The sequence below is a fragment of the Oxyura jamaicensis genome, chromosome 5 (assembly GCF_011077185.1).
Source record: "Oxyura jamaicensis isolate SHBP4307 breed ruddy duck chromosome 5, BPBGC_Ojam_1.0, whole genome shotgun sequence".
Taxonomy (NCBI): domain Eukaryota; kingdom Metazoa; phylum Chordata; class Aves; order Anseriformes; family Anatidae; genus Oxyura; species Oxyura jamaicensis.
In genome coordinates this window covers 28,703,089-28,724,520 of record NC_048897.1, presented here as the reverse complement: position 1 = coordinate 28,724,520, position 21,432 = coordinate 28,703,089, and the positions used below count along the sequence as shown (strand labels likewise).

The window sequence follows — 21,432 nt, the reverse complement described above, 5'->3', positions numbered from 1 at the left end:
CCAAGGGGCCCATTGCTGTGCGCTGCGCATCGGCCCGGCTGGCCCCAGGCACCATTTCTCTCTTCCCCTGTGCCGGCAATGTGCTTTCCCTCACTGGCTGGGAGGTTGCTGCTCTGAGGAGCAGCACGGGTGGTAGTGGAAGGAAGAGAACAAGCCATAATTACTAGAAAAATGATTTTATTACAACCGTCACTGCTAGTTAAATATCCCAGATTTGGTTCTCAACATTTTTACCCTTCCGGCGCTCCTCGCGTCTGCGCTTTGCTTTATACATGGGCACAAATCTCACACTGTCCCGCACCGGCACAGCCGAGCTCACATCTTGGCATCCTGGCCCACAGAGCGGGGTGCGTGGTCCCGCTGGCAGGGTGCAGCGCCCCGCCGACGGAGCCCTGTGCGCAGCCTTTCAGCCCAGCCCTGCGGGGCGGAGGAGCGTGGTTATCCCGGTTTCGAGGTGGAGAGGCCGGCAACCCCCCTCCGAGCTGCCGTGAGCGCGGCTGCTCCGTTCTCGGTGCGCGTGCGAAGCCTGCTGCAACCCAGCTGCCTTTCAGACTCATACGAATAGCTTAAAAAGCCCCCGCCTCGCACTTTCCCAGGCGGGAGGCCCCGAAGCGAGAGGGCACGGTTGAGGAAGCTTTCTCGGAAGGGCGCTCAGTTAGCGGGGTGCTGAGGCACCCCAAAGCCGGGCGGGGGGTCAGAGCTGAGCACTGCTCGGCCTGGGGGGAGCGCAGCGGGCGGCGAGGGGCGCAGGCAGGTTCAGCTCCGGCTCTGGCAGGGACACGGTGAGCGGCAAGGTCTCCCCACGAGCGACCGCGTCCCTGTGAGCAGGACAAGCTCTGCCACGCCGCGGGGGGACGCAGGGGGCTTCCAGCACAGGCATCTGTCTTCTCTTCCGCCAGCTCTGTTCAGCTCATGCTTTACCTCTCTCCATGTGCTGAATCCCACCTCAGTCTGCAGGGCGAGGAGGGAGGGCAGGAAGCAAGGTGGTTTGCCAAAATTTGAGTAGCCGCAGCTGGGCCGCCCCTACCTGTCAGGGTCACAGCCTGCGGGCAGACTGCAGGTCGTAGTCGCTGTCAGAGGAGTTGTCCGGAGGGTTGGAAGATCGCGCTGCGCCTTCCAGGGCTGCGGAGGGAACCGAGCAGGGCACAGCTCCCTACTGGGGCTCGAGAGGGGGCCGGCAGCCCCAGGCAGCCCCTCGCCCAGCGTCACCGAGCTGTCCCCCCTCCCACGCCTCACCTGTGTATGCCGACAGGTAGGAGCTCTTCTGGGGGGGCTGAGCGTAGTCGTTGTCCCCCCCCTGCGCCCTCTGCCCGTCCGCCCGCGGCCTCAGGGTGACGGTGCTGTTGCGGTGGAAGGAGACTGCAAGGCAGGGCGGCTCAGGCTGGTGGCAAGGTGCGCGGGGTTGTTCGAGCACCCCCTCCCCGCCAGGCGGGCGCACGCCCCGGCCCCCTCCCGAGGGCTGAGTAAGAGCGGGAGCCGCTCGCCGCCCGTGGCGAGCCCGGCTGAGTCAACGCCGCACCGGTGAGTCAACGCGGCGGCAGGAAGCGAGAGCCCGTTCACACCTCCGCCGCCGTCGCCGTGCCCCGGCCCAAAACCCCGCTCCCTGCCCGCCGCCCCCGGGCTGCTGCCGCTCACCGTTCTGGTTGAGCCCCGTGGGGCCGATCCACTGCCGCTGCTTCTTCTTGGAGACTGCATGGAAGGGAGGCGGTGGGGCCCGGCGCCTCTCCCCGAGGAGCCGCCGGCTTGCTCTGCCGCCAGCTTCTTTTCCTCCGTCTGCCGGCCCCCCGCGGGCCCCATCTGCCGCGCTGAATAATCCCCCCACCGGTAATCCCCCCGGGACCCGCTGCCCGCCTCATGAAAGGCTCCTTTGTGCACCTAATCCTCCCGCCGGTGCCACGTGGGACAGCAGAGGGACAATGGGGACAGGGGTTGTGGCACTGGCGTCCCGTGGTGGCACCCGGCTGGGGAGGTGGGGAGCAGCGCGCGCGTGGCCCCAAACCCTGGGCGAGACAGGGAAAGCGCTGGAGACGGGGATCCCACGGGCATCGGGGCGGGCACAGACCGGAGGTGCTGGGGGGACGTGGGGACGGGCTGGGGAGGAACGGGGAGCTCGCCACCTACTTTTCTTCATCAGCCACCTGTAGGCGGGAGGGCCGCAGATAAGCAGGAGGATGCCGAAGAGGAGCAGGGCCAGGCAGATGCTCGCCACGGTGCCCGCTGCTACGCCGGCGGGACGCGGCTTCGAGTCCTGGCCTGTGAGAGGACGGATGTCACCGCGCAGGGCCGGCACCTGCCGGGGCTGGGAGAGCTCCGCGGGGAGCTGCTGGCCACTTACACACGACTCGGGTGCGGGGGCAGGAGCGGAGTGGCCCGGGGCTGTCCAGGCAGAGGTGCAGGTGGCGGGCGCTGCAGCTGACCCCCATGGAAGGCGGCTCCCAGACCGCGGTGCTGGAGGAGAGGTTGCCGCAGCGCAGCTCCCTGCACAGCTGCCGGCCCCACTCGTTGCGCTGCGCCCGATGGTCGCACAGCACCGTCCAGCGGCCCTGCTGGAACACCTCGATGTCCCCCTCGCAGGGCGTGGGGCCACCCGCCAGCCTCCGCACCGCCTGCGGCTGGGAACCTGCGGGAGAGAGACCTGGTGGCCGAGTGCCGGGATGGTCGCCGCGCCCGCCTCTCCCTTCCCCTCGTGCCGTGGGCATCGAGGGCTCGCACAAGCAGTGGCAGAGACGTCGAGGGGCTCGGAACCGTCCCCGTGCCAAGCGCAGCCGTGAAACCCCCTCTGGCAGCTGCTGCGCTTCCTCCCACTAAGCCCCCAGACCCCGCGGTCTGGCTTCAAAGCCCGAGCAGATGGAAAGGCTTGGAACGAGCCTGCCGCTCGCCCCGGGGCTTGGCTCCGCTGGCCTTGGCGCGAGCAAGGGGCTGCTCGGCGGGGAGCCGTGAGCTGCCTGCAGGCTTCCCCCACCGCGCTTGCAGAAAACACAAAGCGGGCATGGATGAGAGCGTGCCAGAGCCCGATGCCCTCCTCCCTTGCACGCGTTGTGTTTCAGGGTGCTGGCTCCCCAGCTTTTCCCGCTTGTAGGCTCAAAGCAGGGTCTGGGGGTGCAGTTTCCAGGAACCCAGCGCGCACGGGAGATTTCCTGTTTTGTCTTCACACACAGAAGAGGAAGAGCGGCAGTGGGTGGACGGCAACGTGAGGGGTGGAAGGGGCACCACGGCCACCCATGGGTGCTCCCAGCTCCCCATGCCCACCTCCTCCATGCCAAAGGGGAGCAGTATCCACAGCCCCCCCACACACAGCAACCCCCGGTGCGCCGCTCACCTGAGCAGGTGAGGAAGGCGGGCTTTCTCCCGCGCCCGTCTCGGGTCCTGTTGAAGCAGTCGAGGAGCTCGGGGCTGCTGCACGGCTCCACTGCCTCCCACTTCACGAGGAGCTGGCTCCTCTGCGGGGCCGCGGGGCTGTCGATGGGGCTGCCGCAGCCAAGCGTGCTGCAGATGCGGGCAGCCAGCTCCATCCAATTGCCCGGGCTGCTCGCCACGGCCCCCCACCACCCCCGCACGTGGAGCTCCACAAAGCCCGAGCAGCTGAAGTTGCTGTCCACCAGCCGCAGCCTGGGGGGGCCTGGAGAGGGAACAGGGAGATCACGGTCACCGCAGGCAGGACTTTGGCTCCCCAAAGCCCCCAGCAGCCACGCTGCACGGGCAGCGGGGTTCTCACCGGTGGGCTCCGGGCTGGTGGTCGGTGGCGGAGGTGGAGGCTTGGTGGTGGTGGTCGCCGGCTCTGAAACGAGAAGGGAGGCGACAGGTAGGGGCAGCGGGGGCACAGGGGGCCTGGGGGGGGGGGCATGATGCTCACCACTGCAGGCGAAGGCGGCGTGGCTGCTGCAGTTAGCCGGCTGCCAGCGGCACTTGTCCATCCCAGCGCACCGCACCGCCTGCACCCGTGGCTCCTTGTTGCTGTCCACCACAAAGTGGCCGGCGGCAGCGGGGGGGCCACAGCCCAGCTGCTGGCAGATGCTGGCCGTGGCCCGCTTCCCCACGTCCCAGCACACGGGGCTCCAGCCTCTCCCCATGTCCACCTCCAGCTTCCCGGCACAGCGGCAGCTGCCACCGGTGAGCCGCAGGAGGGGGGCTGCGGGGAGAGCAGAGGCATGAGGGGCTTTCCTCCCCTCCCCACAGCCCCCAGACGGTTTTCCAGCCGGGTCTGGCTCGGTGCTGCAGTGAGGCTCAGCACCGCTGCTGCAGCCGGGGCTGCTGGCAGCATGGGGCAGGAAGGAAACGGGGCTTGCTCGGGGTGCACAGGGGAAATGGGGCACGGGGGGCACGGGCAGCAGCCATGAATGCCCCGGGACCCTGTACCACACTCTGACACCGGGCACCACACACCGCTGCTGGCCTCGTGGGACCGAGCGGGTTCCGCAGCCCCAAAGCCGGAGCCGTGGGGCTGGAGCCGCCAAAATGCAGCGGGCGCTGGTCCGGTCCGACGGTCACCGTGCTAACAAGCCCCAGGCGGTCCCGGGGAGCTGCTCCCCCCGCTCATGCTCACCTGTAGGGCCCAGGGCTGCTCCTCCGTGGCTGCAGATTGCTGCAAGAGAAGGGGATGGGATCAGCTGCGCCTGCACCCGGCGCCCCCACCATGAGCAGCGTCCCCAGCTCACCACCTGGCACCAGGTGCTTCGGAGGAGAAAGGTGATTCCGGGGGCTCTGGCCAGCCTTGCCACAAGCGGGGAGGTTGGGGGGCACGGACCCCATAGGCTGCTGGTTTTTCTTGGCAATAAAAGAGCATTTTCCGGCTTTCTCAGTGAATTTGCCCTCACCCCTACTCCTCCCTACCTTTCATTAGCTACAAGCAGCCTCACGCAACCAGCCACAGCGTGCTGGTGGATGATTGCTGCTGAAAAAAAAAAAAAAGAGAAGCACACCTGCTAATTGCAGCTAACTAGCTACCGTCCTTGCTGGTAGGAAGCCCAGGCCAAGCAGGCAGGGATGGTGGCAGCGCCCCTGCGGTGAGCTGAGCACCGCCGCCAGGACCCCGCGGGGCGGCCGAGGGGCTGTGGGACAAGGACGGGGCGGCTGCTGGGGGCTGGGGCAGCCCGCGCCCTGCCGGGGGCTGCTCCGGGAGGAGATGGTGATCCGTGAGCCTGGTGGCACCCGGGTGGGCGCCCGGCACCAGGGACACTGGGGTTTGGGGGACTGGCACCCGCTGGGGCTGCGCTCTCATTTCATCTACCAAAGCCCCAGCGGCAGCGCGGCGGCACTGTGGCCTTGTGCTCGGCCAGCCCCCTTGCCTGTCCCTGTCCCCCGCAGCGCCATGTTCAGGGGGTGCGCAGGGAGGGCGCGGGGACCCTGCCAAGGGGGTGAACCAGGGGAGAGGCAATGGTGACCCCAGCACAAGGCACGGGACCAAGCCCCTGCGCCCTGCCCAGCAGCGGGGTTGCACCACGGGCTCCGTGTTATCTTGGGGTTCTGGCCAGGCTGGGTTTCCCCCGCCCGCTGCCCGAGGTGTCGGCGCTGCAGGGACGGTGCGGTGCACGCGGTGGGCGCCCAGCACCACCCGACCCCCCGGGCCCAGCCCTGCCGTACTCACCCCATGTCCCCAGCGCGAGCAGCAGGCGCAGGGCGGGCGGCCAGGCTGCCATGGGGCCGCTGGCTGCCTCCTCCTCCTCCTCCTCCCCAGCGCTGGCGGCTGAGCACGGGGCACCAACGCCTCTGTACCCAGGCCGGGGAAGGGAGATGAGGGGGGGACGGGGAGGAACAGGCTGTTTTTCCTCCCTCTGTGGTTTTCTGCGTCACGTCTCGCTCGTTTGAAGTCACAACCTGCCATCTGCCTCGCCGGGTCCTGCAGAACCAGAGAGAAACTGAGAGGCTCAACTTCATCTGCATCCACACCCCATCCCCACCCATGTCCTCATCCCCATCCCATCCCATCCCATCCCCATCCTCGTTCCCAGCCAATCCCCATCATATTCCTCTCCCATCCCCATCCCTTCTCCATCCATGTCTCCATCCTCACTCCCATCCCAACCCATCCCAACCCATTCCATCCATGTTCCCATCCCCCCATCACCATCCCCAGCAAGGGTTCCCCTGTCTGCCCCCCCATCTCCTCGGTGGGGCGGATGTGCCCAGCCCTGGGGGGCGAGGGGGACCCCAGCTCTCCCTCGGGCCCCCACAAAGCTGCGGGCAGTGTGGCCGAGACGGACCCTGGGGTGCCGGAGCTGGCACCCAAAGGGAAGCCGAGGGGGTCCTGGGTGTCCCCAAGTGCCTGGAGCTGCAGCCACTGGCCGAAACTGGCCTCAACAAGCAGCTCAGAGCCATTCTGTGAGCCCGCACGCTGGATTTCAGCAGAGCAAAGCAGTGGTGGCCACTAAACCCAACAGCCCGGGTGCTCACAGGGGCCGGATCCCACCCTCGCTGCAGCGGGGAGCCCTGCGGCCGCTCTCAGGAGGCTTCGCTTCCTGCCACCACTAGCCGCCCCGCGCCGGGGGCTGCCTCCCTCGGCCGCCCGGGCTCGCCTCGCCTCTGTGCCGGCAGCCTCACCATCGCCTGTGGTCGCCGGTCGGGGCGAGCATCGCTGCGCCGGGGCAGGAAACGTGCAGCGCCGAGCCCCGCCGAGCCACACCGCGTCACCGTGTGCCTGGAGCACCCCGGCGCTGGCACCAGCCCTGCTCGTCCCTCCTGCGGGCGTCCTGGGGACACCGCGTGTCCCTGCGAGGCACGTGGGTGCCAGCGGTGACAGGCAGGGGACGGGAGAGGCGCTGATTGATTGCGCCCTAATTAATTCCCCTGAATCCAGGTCATGCGTGCTGACGAAGGTTTGCCATTGACCCGGTGGGGTTCCTGATAAACGGCGGGGCCATGGGCCAGCCAGAGCTCCGCTGCCGCCTCCTGCTGTGCCCCGTGCCCACCCCACGCCCCGCAGCCCCAGGGCACCCCGCTCCCGTGGGGCTTCCCCCACCCCAAGACCCTGCTCCAGCCCCAGCCCCAGAGTGGGGCCTCGGCTCCCCTGGGAGTTTCCTGCCTCCGAGCTGCCTCCGGGCTGAAGATGTTCCATGACTCAAGAGGAAGCTCGCTGGGGCGGCCGCAGGCTGCCGCGCAGAGAGGCTCGGGGCAGGCGGGCGATGCTCTGAGCCCTGCTCCGCGCTCTGCTCACGGCCGAGGGGTCCCCTTGGCCAGGTGGGGACCCCCAGCTCCTGCTGAGCTCGGCCAGCATCGGTTTTTTTCCCTGTCCCCGTGGGCTGCAAGGGGAAGGCACGGCCGTGGTGGGAGCGGGCCCAGCCTGGCCGGCTGCTCCACATACGTTTCTGGAGAAGGATGTGTGCAAAGAAGGCTTTGCCCCATTTTTCACCCCCTCCTGTTTCCTTTAGAGTAAAAAAGGGTGAACTCACGCTGCTGTGCACCGCGGATCTTTCCATGGTTACCACAGGCTTTCAAAAGCCTGAGCAACGTTTTGGCTTGATGGAAAATAACAATTTCAGCAAATTCCCCCCGACACCATGCCGGGGATGCCCATCGCTGCCCTTGGCCATGTTCCCGTGTGCATTCAGCTGTCCAGCTCCTGGCTCTTCAGCCGGGTTTCACCACCTGGAAAGCCAAATGGTCTCTGCCACGCTCCGAGCCAGCCCCGGTGGCACCTGTAACCCCAGCCGGCCTCACAGGGAGCCCGGGGAGGCCTCGTGCCACATCCCCGAGGGTGCCAAACTGGGCGGGCGCTGGGGTCCAGCCCTCCCCTCCTCCCGGGGAGCTGCAGCTCTCAGCATCCCCGCGAGCTGCCGGCAGCGCGAGCCAGCTCGGCACCATCGGCGTGCTGCGGCAGCTGACGGCTGCGGTATCTTTCTGGAGGGGCCGGGGGAGAGCGATGGGACGTGCTGATGCGCTCCCTGCCCGTGAGAAGCCTGCTGATGGGCAGGGAGCAGCCTGCTGGCTGCCCGCACGCCGCCGTCGTGCTGATGGTGGTGAAAGCAGCACCGCCCGGCGCCCAGCGCTGTCACGGATCGCACACCAGGCCCCACGTCCCTGCCCCAGGCACCCCACGGGCACCGCGTGCCACAGCGGGTGCTGCTCCCGGCCCCGCTCTCGCCTCTCGTCTCCTTCTGCCCTTTGTCTGGGGCTTTGTTGCTATTTTGGTGCTTCCTCCGTTGTTGCGGCACGGCCCCTTTGTTCTGGGCTGCCAGAGCCGCTCGGCTCGGTAAACAGCTGAAGGATGTGGCGGGGGGCAAATTTTCCACTGCGGCAGGTCGGAGCCCCAGGCAGCGTCAGGGAGCTTGGCTTCCCCGTGAAGGAGCGCGCGCTGAGGGCGGTGTTTGGGGTGCTCGGGGCCCCCACTGCGATCGCTGGGTGTTGCCTGTGGGCCGGGCTGGCTACGGTGGCCAGCGCACCCCTGAGAGGGGGGCCCGAGATGGGGAGGACCGAGGGCTGGGGAGGGGGGTTCTGCTGCAGGGTGTTGGGGACAGCAGCCCTCGGGAGCATCTGGAGACCCAGCCTCACCGCGGGGCCGCTGAGCAGCCGTCCCCGTGGCCCAGGGACACAGTGACAAGCTGGGAAAAGCTTTTAATGGAAGCAGGTAGCTTGGCACAGCCTGCACCGAGCATCCTCCCGGGAGCCCTTGTGCCTCTGCCCGTGCCCCAGCACGGAGGACGCAGCTGGAGAAGTCCCAAGGCGATGTAAGCAGCGTGGTCACAAGTCCTCTGCAGTGCCCACAGCCCCCTGCCCACCGCCCAGTGCTGCCCATCCCCGTTCTCAGCAGCCAGAGCTCTGGATGTCATCGTAGTCGCTGCTCTCAGAGGAGTTGGGGTCCTGCGCCGGGGGGCAGGACGGAGCCGGCCAGCCTGCGGGGATGAGCCCGTCAGGCAGAGCGGGGCCGTGGGGGGAGGCTGGGGGCAGGAGCCCAGCCAGCACGGGGTCCTCACCGTGGTGTGGGGATGGGTACCCTGGCGGCTCTGTGCCCTGCACGTTCTCATACCACTCCCCCGAGGAGGTGCTGGAGCTGTCTGCGGGGTCGGCGGCTGCTGGAGGCACCGGTACCTGGGGCTGGGCGAGTGCTGGGTCGGGCAGGCAGGGCATGGCTGGGGGCACTGGGGGAGGCAGGGGTGCACGCTGGCACCTCCCATCCCTGCTGCCACCCCCTGGAGTCCCTGCACCCATGTGGCCCTTCCCAGGACTGTCCCCACCCTTGATCCCATCCTTGGGGTCTTACCATCCCCAATCCCTCACCAGGGGCTGTCCCCAGCCCCATTCCCATCCCTGGGGGGGTCTCACCTCCCCATTCCCATCCCTGGGGGGGTCTCACCTCCCCATTCCCACCCCGGGGGCTGTCCCCATCCATCCCTGCTGCCATCCCTGTCCCCTTGCAGCCCGCTGCCCGTGCTCACCGGTGCATGGCTGTAGGGTGCAGCCGGGGGCTGTGGGTGCTGCCTGCTGGGGGGGGCTGTAGGCCGGGGGCTGCGGGCAGGGCCAGGCATGCAGGGGGGGCGCGCTCTCGTTGCAGTAGGGCTCCATGGAGGAGGAAGAGGAGGAGGAGGAGGACAAGCTCTTTGCCCTGCCCCACGGCGGGGAACACAGCATCGTCGCTGGCACTGCAGGGCACGGGCCGTATGTCACCCGGGGACCGGGGCCACACCGCTCGCCCCCCCACGGGCAGGCAGACGGACGGTGCTGCGGGACAGAGGGACGGGGGCTGGCACACCTTCTGCAGGGAACGGCTCCATCCCGTCCTGGCTGGGCACCAACGGGAGCAGCTGCTCGCCCGGCTGCTGCTCGCCCGGCCGCCGGCGCAGCGAGTCTGCGGGAGGGCAGGGGGGGGACCCGGTCAGCAGGGGGGACCCGGGGCGGCAGGGGGCTGCTGGGGGGGGCTCACTGTAGAAGGTGGAGAGGGCCACGGGCGGCCGGGTGCTGAAGTCGTAGTGTTCGTAGTCGGAGTCGGAGGAGTCAGAGCCCTTGGCAGCGGGATGGGTCACGGGCGAAGGGGCTGTGGGGCAAGATGGGGCTGATGGGGGCTAACGGGGGTTAACGGGGGCTAACGGGGCAGGCGGCCGCCAGACCCACCTGGTTCCTTGGGGAGGCTGGGGGGCATCTCCCTGTAGTTCTTGCAGGTCCCAGAGGGCACGTCGGGGCCCTGGGTGCTGTTGCTCACCAGGACCGGCCCAGGGGGGCACACGGTGAGGGCTGCGGGGACGGAGGGGGTGCTTGGGCTGCAGCTGGAGGACATCGCCCCTCTGCAGCCTCCGCACCCTTGGGGGTGCTCCTTACCACTCCTCTTCCTCAGCCTGAGCAGAGCGGTGGTGAAGGCCAGCAGGGTGAGCAGGAGCAGTGCCGCCAGGACCAGGCACGGGATGAAGAGGGGCACGTGCAGGAGGGACCGCGTGTCCCCAGCCACAGAGCCCTCCTCAGCTGGGGCAGAGAACAGACACAGGCTGAGATGCCCAGTAATGCCCTCCCACCCCCCGGCTCCCCCCCAGAACCGGGGGAGGCTGCAGCCCCATTAACACCCCCCCCCCCCCCCCCGACCCACGGTGTGGGGAACTCACTGCTGAGCACCGTGATGCTGCTCGGTGTCACCGTCACTGTCGGGGCTGGTGTCTGCAAGCCCTGGGAGCCTGCAGGAGGGGAGGGGAGAGGCTGCAGCCCCCCTGCTGGGGCTGTCACCAGCAGGGACCCCACCCTGCAGCGCCGGGGGTCCCGTACCGTTGCAGACCACGCCGGCCGCGCGGGACTGATGGCAAGGCGCCGACTTGTTGTAGGTCCAGAGGCAGTACGCCAGCGAGGGCTGCCAGCTCGAGCACACATAGAGCATCTTGGTGGGCAGCGTGTGGGGGAAGGACGGCCGCTCCAGGGGCTCCCCGCAGCCCAGCGTGTGGCACAGCACGCCTGCCTCCACCTGGTACCAGGAGTTGTCGCACACCGTGCTCCACGTCCCACGGAAAAACACCTCCACGCGCCCCGCGCAGCCGTCACGGCCCCCGGAGAGCCGCCACTCCTGGTGCTCTGCGGGGAGGGCGCTCAGTGGGGGCGTCTGCCCGGGGCTGCCCCCATCCCCCGGGGACACGTGGCCGCAGCATGGCGCGGGGACCCACCGGAGCACACCACGCCGGCGTCCTCTTTGTGGTGGCAGTCGTGCTCTCCCGTGGCCGGGCACTCCCAGAGCCGCTCCTCGTGCCCGCCGCAGCTCACCTCATCCCGCAGGATGGCCCCGCTGCCCCTGCCGAAGGAGGCATCGCCGCGGGCGTGCAGGGCCCAGCCGCAGCCCAGCTGCCGGCACACCACCGCAGCATCGGCCAGGTCCCAGCCGTCGTCGCACACCGTGCCCCAGACGCCCTCCTGCCGCAGCTCCACGCGGCCCTCGCAGCGGCTCCGGCCGCCCGCCAGCCGCAGTGCTGGGGCACCTGTCAGGATGGAGGCGCGCTGCTGGCACCGCCAGGAGCCCCCACGCGCCGGGAGGGTGCGGTGGTGGCCACCGGCTCGTCCTGGCACCAGTATGCCCTGGCAGCTCTTACCCATGCAGGTGACGCGAGCCGGCCCCGCGGCGCAGCAGCCTGGCTCGGTGGCCAAGCGCAGCCAGCACGGCTCCAGCTCCCAGCCGCTGCAGTTGGCCATGGCCACCGGGCAGCCGTCAGTGCTGTCCCCTTCCCCCGGCAGGCTCAGCGGCGTGGCGTCCTCCTCGGCATCCCCGCAGTGCAGGCGGCGGCACAGCTCCTGGGAGGCTGCGGCGTGCCAGGACCGCCGGCACACGGGCAGCCAGCGGCCCCCCTGCAGCACCTGCACCGTGCCCTCGCAGCGGTCGCTGCCGCCAGCCAGGCGCAGCACGGCCTCGCCGGGGGGACCTGCGGACGGCACGGGTGGAGGGTGTCGGAGGGGCCCTGGTTCTGGCTGCCCCCCCCAGGACACCCGCTCTCACCTGGTTCCACTGAAGCATTCCCAGCCGCGCCGCTCTTTGCCCTGGTGGGGGCCCCCCTTGGCTCCGCCGGGGCTGTGTGGAGGGGTCAGAGGTTCGGGGCTGAGCTCCGGGAGCCCCCGGCCCTGTCCTCCCTCCCCGTGCCCTCGCCCCAGCCGTGTCCCCACCACGGGCACCGGGCGGGAGGCGGCCTGGGAGATGCAGCTGAAAGACGGCACGGCCGGCCAGCTGTGCCGACAGACAGACACACAGCCAGAGCCATCACACCCCTGGCCACGACGTGCCCCCGCGTCCACCACCGACGTCCCCCATTCACCCTCAGAGCCCCCAGGCTGCCCGAGCCCCGTGTGGGGACACCTGGAGAGGGTGCGGGGGCGCACGCCTCGGCCCCCCAGCGCGTGGAGCCGTGCTGGGGAAGGATGCACAAAATGGCACCCAGAGGCTGCCACAAAATGGGGGCCCGCTGAGGCCCATGCAGGAACGGCTCTGGCGCTGCTAAAACCCAGCCTCTGCGGCGACACATCAGCCCCCCGCTGCAGGGGGACACCACCCAGGGCTGCGCTGGGGGAGCCCCCCAGCACGGCCCCCCCTGCCCGTCCAGGCCCAGCCGGGGCAGTCGGCGCTGCCTGGGCATCACGGGCAGAAGGCTGCGAGGGCAAACTGCGGCGTGCAAGGCACCGTGCACATGCTGCTGGCAAAATCTGTTCCGCCTCCGCCGTAAATAGCGGGCTGCAAGCTCGCAGCCTCGGGCCTCGCTCCCCAGCTCAGGAAGAGGAGCAGCTATTGCAGAGATGGTTTCTTACAAAAACAAGGGCACTTTTTGCAGCGCATCAGCCTGCGGTGGTGGTAAAGCCTTGCTTTCACCTTCGCTCAGCGATCCTCCACAGGAAACAACACGCTGCATTCCCATCATCTGCGAAGCAACAGTCTTGTGCAAAAGAAAAAGTTTTCCCTGTGAGCTGGGCACGGCTCAGGCTGCTGCTCCACGGGGACCCCAGCCCGCAGCCCCTGGACGGGGCAGGACGGGGGAGTGGGAGCCGTCAGCCGGGGCGCGGGCTCTGACCATCGGTCACAGATCGACCAGCAGCAGGGCTGGCGGCTGCTCTTGGCAGCCATTTCAGGTGTGAAACCACCCCAAGCCCTACAGGAGCTCAAAATCTGCTCCAAAAGTGGCGGCCGGTGATGGGATAGGGCAGGATGGGAGCCTTTTGGCTTGCGCCTGCAGGGAACAGGCATGCCGATGGCAAAGCGTTTCACCTACCTGACAGCAGTGGGGGGACTCAGGAGGGGGCCTGGGGGTCCCTGTGGTGGGGCAGAGCAGGGGAAGCAACCTCGAGCCAAGCAGCTGAGGGGTGAGCCCCCCCAGTGCCACCTTGGGGGCTGCTGAGGTGCGCAGGCGCCCATAAAATCGCTGGAGAAATACTCTGGGGAGCAGTGCAGCAGCCACGCAGCCCCTTGCCAGAGCAGGTCGGGGTCCTGCCCACGCCATCCTCTGCTCGGGGGGAGCAGGGACAGGACAGCCCAGGGGGCACCTCTGGGGTTCCTGAGCTCAACAGGCCCCAAGCAGGGACGCAGCGAGGTGAGGTGAGGGTCGGACCCTGCCAACCACCGCATGGAGGGAAAGGAGGCCACGTCTGCAGAGCATCCTCGCTCCACACCGAGCCCGAAGCGATGCTGGTGACATCCCCGGCAAGCAGAGGAGGCTGGGGGAGAGGCCGGGGACGGTGCCATACCTGGTCCGGGAGCCGCGGCACAGAGAGCCGCCACGAGCAGGCACAGCACCTCCATCCTCACCGGCCGCCGGGCAGCCCCATGGCAGCCCCCTTCCCGCTGCCGTGCTCAGCGCCGGGGACGTGGCTGGGACGCGGCCCCATGCCGCTGCTCGCTCCGTGTCTGGCCGAGGTGTGCAGGAAGCCAGCCCGGCACCCCAGGGCCGCGTGTGGGGGTGGCTCCATCCTGCCACAGCAAACCGCTGCGCGCCCCGGGGGAAGTGGCACCCCGGGGGCGGACGGAGGTGGCCCTCGCTTGGGGACGGCGCCACGTGCTCTCAGGGTCCCCGCCGCGCTTCGGGAGCAGCTCAAGGCCCCGCGGGACCTGGCGGTGCCACACCGCATCGCGCTCGGCAGCCCCGGGATGAGGGTCTCGTGGGAGCCACGCGGCACAGCTCCCAACGTCCCCACGTTCCAGGGACCCGGGCTGGGCAGCGCAGGGCGAGCGGGGTCCCCCCAGTGAGCTCCCTGGGGTGACGGAGCTCCGCGTGGGGCTCCCAACTCCTCCTCCATTTTCTGGGGGTGAGGCGGAGGCTGGCGAGGCCGTGGGCAGGCACCCGCGGGTGTCAGAGCTTGCTCCAGCAACAGCACGGCACGGGCACCGCTCCGCTTTTTTAAATATTTTATTTTTGTAACAACGTCAGAATTAAAAATCTTCCATAAATAACAGGCCCCCGCAGCGGCCCCATCCCACAGCGTTATGGATACAAAACGGACGTGTGGCCGGGGGGAGAGGGGGCGCGGGGCGCTCCCCGGGTCGGACCACAGGACTCATCATCAGCACTATGAACACAACGTCGCAATGAGACCCACAGCAAGGGGGGGACCGCCGCAGCCTCCCCGCGCCCTCCGGCACCACGGCGGGACCAGGGTGAGGAGACCCCCCCGGAGGGATGCTGCGGGGCGGGCAGCTGCCACCCCAACAGCCTGTGGGGCCAGGCCCTCCGGTGTCCCCGCCGGGGCAGGGCTCAGGCCACCAGGAGGGACAGGGAGGAGGCCGGTCCCGTACGGGTGCTCCTGGGGCAGTGCCAGCTCGGGGAGGGGGGGTGGGCAGGGGCTGCCCCCGGGGTCAGGAGCTGCCCCGGATCCTCTCCATGTAGCTCCTGAGCTCCTCCGGGTCCCGCAGCCCCATGTCCTCGCACACCCAGCGGATGTCGTCCTCGCTGGCCACGAGGATGGACTGCACGTTGGGGGCGGGCTGGGGGGGCTCTTCGGGGGCACGGGGGGGCGCGAAGGTGACAAACTCCACACGCTTCCGCCGGCCGCCCCCTGGTGCAGCCCCCTCCTTGCGGGCCAGGGGGGTGCCGGGCGGCGGCGGGGCGCCGGGGGGAGGCCCCGCGTCGGGCGCCTGGGGGTCCCCGCAGCAGCAGCGCCCGGCCTCCGTGCCCGCCTGGGGGGCCGGCGGGGCAGGGGGCTCCGGCTGCTGGCGGTCCAGCTGCCGGCTCAGCTCCTCCTGGTCGGTGCCCAGCCAGACCCAGTTGTGGGGCTGGGGGGCCGAGGGGGCCGCCCCGGCGTCGGGGGGCTCCTTCTGCTGGTAGCGCAGCACGAAGAAGATGCAGTTGATGAGGAAGATGAAGATGGCCAGGCAGAAGACGCCCAACAGGACGTACATGCCGATCTCCAGGTCGGTCACCCGCGCCGGGGCCTTCACCATCTCCTCTTCCTCCTCCTCCTCCTCCTCCTCCTCCCTGCCAGCACGGCCACGGGCTTCCTCCCCCTGCTCCTCCTCCTCCTCCTCAGAGGAAGACCCCAGCCCCTGCAGCTTGGTGGAGGCCGGTCCCACGCCGCCGGGGTTCCTCCTGTGGGGCTGACCGCCCGCCGTCACCGCCTCCCCTGACATGGCCCCCTCGGCCCGCGGGAAGGGCGCGGGGGGCTGGGGGCTGCCGGGGGGGGGCCCGCGCCGGGCAGCCCCCACCTCCAGCCAGGCAGAGCCGGTGGCCAGAGCGGCCGCCCGGTGCCGGCTGCGGCGGCAGGCATCCGGGGGGTGCAGGCTGAGCTGCAGCAGGGCCCCCCGCCCCAGCCCCTCTGCCAGCACCCGTGGGCGCCAGGCAGGGGCCCCGGGCAAGCCCCCTGTGACGGTGACCACGGCAGGGTCCTGCGAGGCCACGGCCAGCGCCACATCCTGCCAGCCGTACAGCTCCAGCGGGGCCAGCGTGCCGTCGGAGAAGGACAGCCACACGGACAGCGTCGCCTCCTGCCAGGACGCCGGGGATGACGCCAGGGCTCAGGGCACGCAGGGCACCGCGAGCACCCCCACACCTCCCCGCAGCCCCCTCACCTGCTTGGGGGCCCGCAGCGTGGCCAACCCCTGGCATGTGGCCGTGACCACGCCGGGGTGGCCCGGCTCCGTCCGCAGCGCCAGCGCCAGCCCCGCCACCACCTGGGCACGCAGCTCTGTCACTGTCACCTTCTCCTCCGACACCACCAGCATCTGCTCGCCCAGGATGGAGTCCGAGACGGGGGAGCGGACCTGGGGGCACAGGGGGCACCTCGTCAGGCCCCTTCCCAGCCCCAGCACCCCCACCCCTCCGGCCCCACGCCTCCCCGAACGGCGCGCCCCGAGCCTACCTCCACGGAGGTGACACCGGGCTCCCGGCCCACCACCACGGTGTCCCCCTCCAGCGACGCCACGCGGGGGTCCTGCACACGTGCCCGGCCAGCCACCAGGTGGGTGACATCCAGGAGCCACTCAGGGCCGGGCAGGTAGGAGAGGTGACGGCCACCGTCCCGTGGGTGCGCCACGAAGTGCGCCAGGAACCGCACTGACGTGCGCTGGTACTGGGGCCGGCAACCCCGCGCCCGCCGCTCGGCCTCCTCGCCGGGCTCATCCGCCTCCCCGTCAGCGCTGGGGACAAAGGGATATGTCCATCGCCAGCCCTACAGGGCTCCGCGGGGCAGGGGGCATGCCGTGGGGTGTGGCAGGAGGACGTGGCACGGGTGCCAGGGGGCTCAGCATGGCAGGGATGTGTCCCAAGCGCCTTAGGGCCCCATGGGGCAGGGACATGCGGCACGAGTGCCGTGGGGCTCAGCACCTCCTGCTTCCAGCTCCCTCCTGGCCCACGCCACGGCGGTGGCAGGTGGCAGCGGTTTGGCAGTGGGACCATCTCACCTCTCGGTGGCACCAGGCAGGCGCCAGCCCCGCACCTGCTCCAGGGTGGTGTCACCGAGCTGGATGTGGAGCGGCAGCAGCGGCGCCCAGACGGTGAAGAGCAGAGAGGCGTGCAGGCGGCGTGACCAGAAGTCCACCCGTGCCCCCCGTGCCCCCCGGCTCTCCTTGCCCCCCACGAACACCGCGTCGCAGCTGTCTGCCACCTGCGGAGGGGAGACACGGAGGGGTAGGGGGCTGGCAGCCCCCCGGGAGGCAGTTCCAGGGGGGCCGGGACCCCACTCACCTGCAGCACCTGCTTGTCAGCCGACTCGCAGCCCAGCGGCTCGGTGACCTCGGCCACGCCGCCACCCGCCTCCACCGTCACCAGCGTCACCGGCACAGCGCGGGGGACGCCGGTCAGCGGGGCCGTGTTCACCAGCTCCAGCTCCTGCGGGCAGAGCGGGGCTGAGAGCACCGCACAGCGGGGATGCCGGGGGGGATGGACCCCGGGGGGGGCACCCACCTGCACCAAGGGGACGAGGGCGCGCATGTCCCGCTCCGACACCTGCACCTCCCACACCAGCTTGTCCTTCTGCGCCTCGGGGTCCTGGCCGGGGTACTCCACCTGCCAGGTGAGGGGCCGCGCCGGCGCCAGCCCCCCCGTCCCATTCTCCACGGCCAGGTCCAGGTGCAGGAACTCGACCGCCTCCGACGCCCTGCAAAGTCGTGTCCCTGGCTGGGAGCTACTGGGGTGGGGCCACCCACAACCCCAGCTGGGATCTACTGGGACCTACTGGGATGGAGCTGTCCTGCAACCTATGACTTGAACGGGGGCTATCCCCCAGCCCTGTTGGGCCATCCTGGGATGGGAGCGGTGCAACGCACAGGTCCCCGTGCCCCAGCTGGGCCACACCGGGCTACACTGGGCGCCGTGCAGAAGCCCCCTCTGGCACTGCTGCCCCTACCTCCAGTCCCCGCGGGCGTCCCCGCTCCGCCGGCACGTCACCACGGCCGTCCAGTGCTTGGGGCCGCGGGTGCGCTCCAGCTGGACGGCCCAGGCAGGGTCCACGGGTCGGGCTGCCACCACCTGCAGCCCCTTCTTGGCCTTGATCCTGGGGGACAAGGTGTGTGGGGGACACGGGACGCGTCACGCCATGGCCCCCATTGCCCCTGCCTCCCGCTCCCATCCCCACACCCGGGGTCTCACCGCAGCGTCAGCTGCTGGGCGGTGAAGTTGTGCCGCAGGGCGAGGGTGGCGGCAAAGCGCTGCCCGGGGCGCAGCGTGGCGTCGGGGACGCGCAGCAGCACCCGCTCGTCCAGCCGCACCTCCTGCCGCCGTGCCGGCACCGCCACACGCAGCTCCAGCGGCCCCAGGTACCGGGGGGCCTCCCGTGGCCCCGCGTCCCCCCCCCGGCCCCCCGTGCGGCCGCACGCCCCTGGTTCCACCACGCCGTAGCTCAGCTCGGCCGGCTCCAGGGGGGCGCGGGGGGCAGGGGCCGCCGGGGAGAACCAGCGGGGGGGAATCTCCAGCTCCACCACGCAGACGCCCAGAGGAGCCTGGGGGGATACAGGGACAGCAGGCTCAGAGTTAGGGGGGACCCAAAGGGGGGGTCCCCCAGCCCCGGTGGGCAGCACCGACCTGCAGGCGGCAGGCGCCCCGTGCCACCCGGCCACGGTGGTGGGCATGGAGGGTGACGCAGGGCAAGTCCCGCTCCCCGCGCGGGTCCCGCTGCCCGGGCAGCCAGTCGGGGCCCCGCAGGTGGAAGAGGACGCGGGCAAAGGGCTCGTCCGGGGACACGGCGCTCTCCAGGGACACGGCGCGGACAGCCCAGCCGTCCTTCTCCGGGGGGCTCTCAGTGGGCACCTCCTGGAACAGACGGGGATGCTGGCGGGGTCCCGGCAGCCCCGGGGCTGCGGGGGGCCGGGGGGGCGGCGTTACCTGCCGGGTGGTGAAGGGCGGGTAGGACGCCCGGAGCAGCGGCTGGGCGCCGGAGCCGTGTGGCAGCAGCAGGAAGGTCTCGGTGCGGGCGCGCAGGGAGGTGTTGGCGGGCAGGTCCCCGTCCGCCCGCTGCAGCCGGTAGTGCTCGGGCACGGCCAGCACCTCCAGCTCCGCCGGCAGGAACACGGGCTCCGGGGGGACCCAGTCGCCGCTCGCTGCGGGGACGGGGACCGCTGTCACCGGCCTCGCGGGGGGGGGGGGCACACGGGGGCCGCAGCCCCTACCCCAGTGATCCGCTCTGGGCCACGCGGGGAGAGGAGCCGGTGCCGCCCCCCGGGGGTGCCCCGAGGTGGGGGGCCCGAGGGGTTCCCGCTCCCACGGGCGCTGGTCCCGGGCCCCCCCGCGGGGCTGGGGGAGCGCGGTGGTGTGCGGGCGGGGAGCTGGGTCCCGCAGGGTCCCGCAGGATCGGATCCAGGAGCGGGGCAGCCGGATCCCGAGGGTCGCACCGGGCCGGTCCCAGCCGGATCCCGGGGAATCCGGTCAGAAGGGGCGGGGGGGACCGCGCGGATCACAGGGGGTCCGCTGTGCGCGGGGGAATCCCCGCTGGATCCCGGTGCGGCGCGGGGAGCGGATTCCCGGCGGCTCCCAGGAGAGCCGGGGGGAGCAGATGCTGGGGGGCGCGGATCACGGGCTGCCGGTGCCGGTACCGGTACCGGTGCCGGTGCCCAGTGCCCGGTGCCCGGTGTCGGTGCCCGGTGCCGGTGCCCGGTGCCGGTGCCGACGCGGCCGCGCTCACCTGATGCCCCGAGCAGGGCGGCGGCTAGCAGCGCTAGGCGGGCCCCCGGGGCCGGGGCCATGGCCGGTACCGGGGCCGGTACCGGGGCCGGGGGGGCTCCGCGGCGCGTCCGTGCGCGCGGCGCCGCCGCTGCCGTCCCTCCGCCTCCGCGCCCAGACAATGGGGCCGGGGCGGGACCGGCACCGGCGCCGCCTCGCCCCGCCGGGTCCTAAACTCCCGGCACCGGGCCCCAGCCGGGGTGCGCAGCGCCGGGAGCATCGGGACCCCCGGCGGGCGGGGCGGGCGGGAGCGCTGGGGGGCACCGGGAGGGGTAGGGGACACTGCGGGGGACTGGGGACACTGGGAGGGGTGGGGGACACTGGCGGGACCTGGCACGCTGGTTGGAAAAGGGGCACTGAAAGGACTGGGGACACTGGGAGGGACTGGAGGCACTGGAGTGACTGGGGACGCTGAGGGCACTGGGAGAGCTGGGGACACCGGGCGCAAGCATGGCCAGGCAGGGGGGTGAGGGGGGGCAGCAAGCAGGCACAGGGCAGGGACGGCCAGAGGGCGCCGGGGCCGGCTCCTGGCACCGATATCCCCCTGCTCCCCGCCTCAGCAAACAGATGGGGACAGCGCGCGCTGGCCCAGCACGTCCCAGGCTGCCACCGTCCCCGGCGTCCTCGGTGTCCCCGCAGGACCGAGGCACCCGCACCCTGAGCACCCCGTGGCGCTCACCCCTTCCCCACCGGGTCGGCCAGGCAGCACAAGGACACTCGTGAAACTATTTATTTGGCACCGCATATCAAAACCATTCAAAAAGCAGCTTGCAAACCGAGCCGGCAGCACGGGGCACGGCCGCCCTCCCACCGGGGGGGGACGACACCCATCTTTGGGGTCCCCTTCCCGCCCCCCAGCCACCTCCGGAGACGGATGGATGGACAGGCTGCCCTCTGCTCTTTGGCGGGCAAGGGTTTGGGGCTGGGGGCTGCTGTCGTGCCCCCTGGGGGACAAAGCACTGTGGGCTCGGTGAAGGCACTGAGGGGGGGGCACAGGGAGCGGCTCCCCAGCTTTGGGGGGCAGCGGGACGGGGGCTGCCGGGATGGCGCCTGCCCCACGGCGTCACCGGGCACACGTGTGGAGGCGGAAGGGGCGAGCGGGGTGTGGGGCGCACACGCTGGGGGACACACCGGGGGTCACACACGTGGGGCGGGGGGGGCAACCCAGACCCCCACCCCACACCCTCTCACTCCTCCTCCCGGTTCTGGGGGCCCCCCCACCTCTGCCGCCGGCACAGTTCCTCCACCTTCCACTCCAGGCTGCGGACGGCAGCTTCCAGCCGCACCTCGGGGCTGGGGGGGTGCCCCCCGCCGCCCCCCAGCAGCACGTAGAGCCCCCAGAGCCCCAGCAGCATCGCCGCCTGCACCGTGGGGCTGCTGCCCTCGGCGGCCGCCACGCGCAGGAAGGCTCCCAGGAAGCAGCACAGCTTCAGCCAGCGCAGCGCCGGCCGCAGCGGGGCCAGCACCAGCCCCAGCAGCCGCGGCAGCAGCCGGGCCCCCGCCAGCGCCGCCAGCCCCCACAGCAGCACCCGCTGCACCTCGCCGGGGGCCAGCGCCGCCCCGCGCACCAGCCAGGCCCCTGGAGGGGGAAAACAACGGGGTCGGGGGGCTGGCGGTGGTGGGGGGGGGTGTCACCGGCTTCGTCGGGACGTCCACTCACCGCCCAGGCCGCAGGCACTCAGGATGTCCCCCACGATGGCGCTGAGCACAGCCAAGGCGGCCGAGATGGCGGAGGAGACGAGCCACAGCACGGCGGCCAGGCCCTGCGGGGGACAAGAGCTGGTGCTGGGGGTCTGGGGGGGGGTGGGGACACCCCCCGGTGTCCCCGTGACCCCCCCAAAAAGGGGTCGGGGCTCACCTCGGCCAGCAGGCGCAGCGGCTCGGGGCCCAGCCAGCCCTCCAGCGCGGCCCAGGC

At 70.8% G+C, this 21,432-nt stretch overlaps 4 protein-coding genes across 4 annotated transcripts in view; all 4 read right to left on the bottom strand.

Moving 5' to 3' along the window:
- Positions 1–891: 891 nt before the first annotated feature.
- CD5 (CD5 molecule) lies at positions 892–9,463 on the bottom strand. The gene is made up of 11 exons (XM_035326646.1): positions 9,369–9,463; positions 5,585–5,836; positions 4,544–4,582; positions 3,854–4,129; positions 3,716–3,778; positions 3,320–3,619; positions 2,336–2,620; positions 2,122–2,253; positions 1,636–1,689; positions 1,237–1,359; positions 892–1,122 (listed from the first exon to the last, which is right to left on the bottom strand). Exons 2-11 carry the CDS (start codon positions 5,634–5,636, stop codon positions 1,037–1,039), a joined length of 1,410 nt encoding a protein of 469 aa, XP_035182537.1. The 5' UTR covers positions 5,637–5,836; positions 9,369–9,463; the 3' UTR covers positions 892–1,036.
- On the bottom strand, positions 8,737–13,719 carry CD6 (CD6 molecule). The gene is given in 14 exon segments (XM_035327574.1): positions 8,737–8,825; positions 8,907–9,071; positions 9,287–9,458; positions 9,460–9,572; positions 9,683–9,778; positions 9,854–9,964; positions 10,042–10,161; positions 10,246–10,386; positions 10,524–10,592; positions 10,681–10,980; positions 11,070–11,378; positions 11,490–11,816; positions 11,891–11,962; positions 13,621–13,719. Coding segments are annotated over 14 exon segments (2,139 nt in total). The 5' UTR covers positions 13,676–13,719.
- A 542-nt stretch (positions 13,720–14,261) lies between these two features.
- Positions 14,262–19,652, bottom strand: TMEM132A (transmembrane protein 132A). The gene is made up of 11 exons (XM_035326609.1): positions 19,480–19,652; positions 18,684–18,898; positions 18,384–18,611; positions 17,952–18,301; positions 17,710–17,856; positions 17,268–17,460; positions 17,049–17,192; positions 16,766–16,968; positions 16,225–16,501; positions 15,935–16,126; positions 14,262–15,850 (listed from the first exon to the last, which is right to left on the bottom strand). Exons 1-11 carry the CDS (start codon positions 19,538–19,540, stop codon positions 14,726–14,728), a joined length of 3,135 nt encoding a protein of 1,044 aa, XP_035182500.1. The 5' UTR covers positions 19,541–19,652; the 3' UTR covers positions 14,262–14,725.
- A 577-nt stretch (positions 19,653–20,229) lies between these two features.
- TMEM109 (transmembrane protein 109) overlaps positions 20,230–21,432 on the bottom strand; it is a 1,926-nt gene continuing 723 nt past the window's right edge. The window contains exons 2-4 of the mRNA XM_035327573.1: positions 21,376–21,428; positions 21,178–21,280; positions 20,230–21,096 (exon numbers count right to left, since the gene is read on the bottom strand). Of these exons, the coding sequence (XP_035183464.1) occupies positions 20,705–21,096; positions 21,178–21,280; positions 21,376–21,428 (548 nt within the window). The 3' untranslated portion in view covers positions 20,230–20,704. The remainder of the gene's footprint in view (positions 21,097–21,177; positions 21,281–21,375; positions 21,429–21,432) is intronic.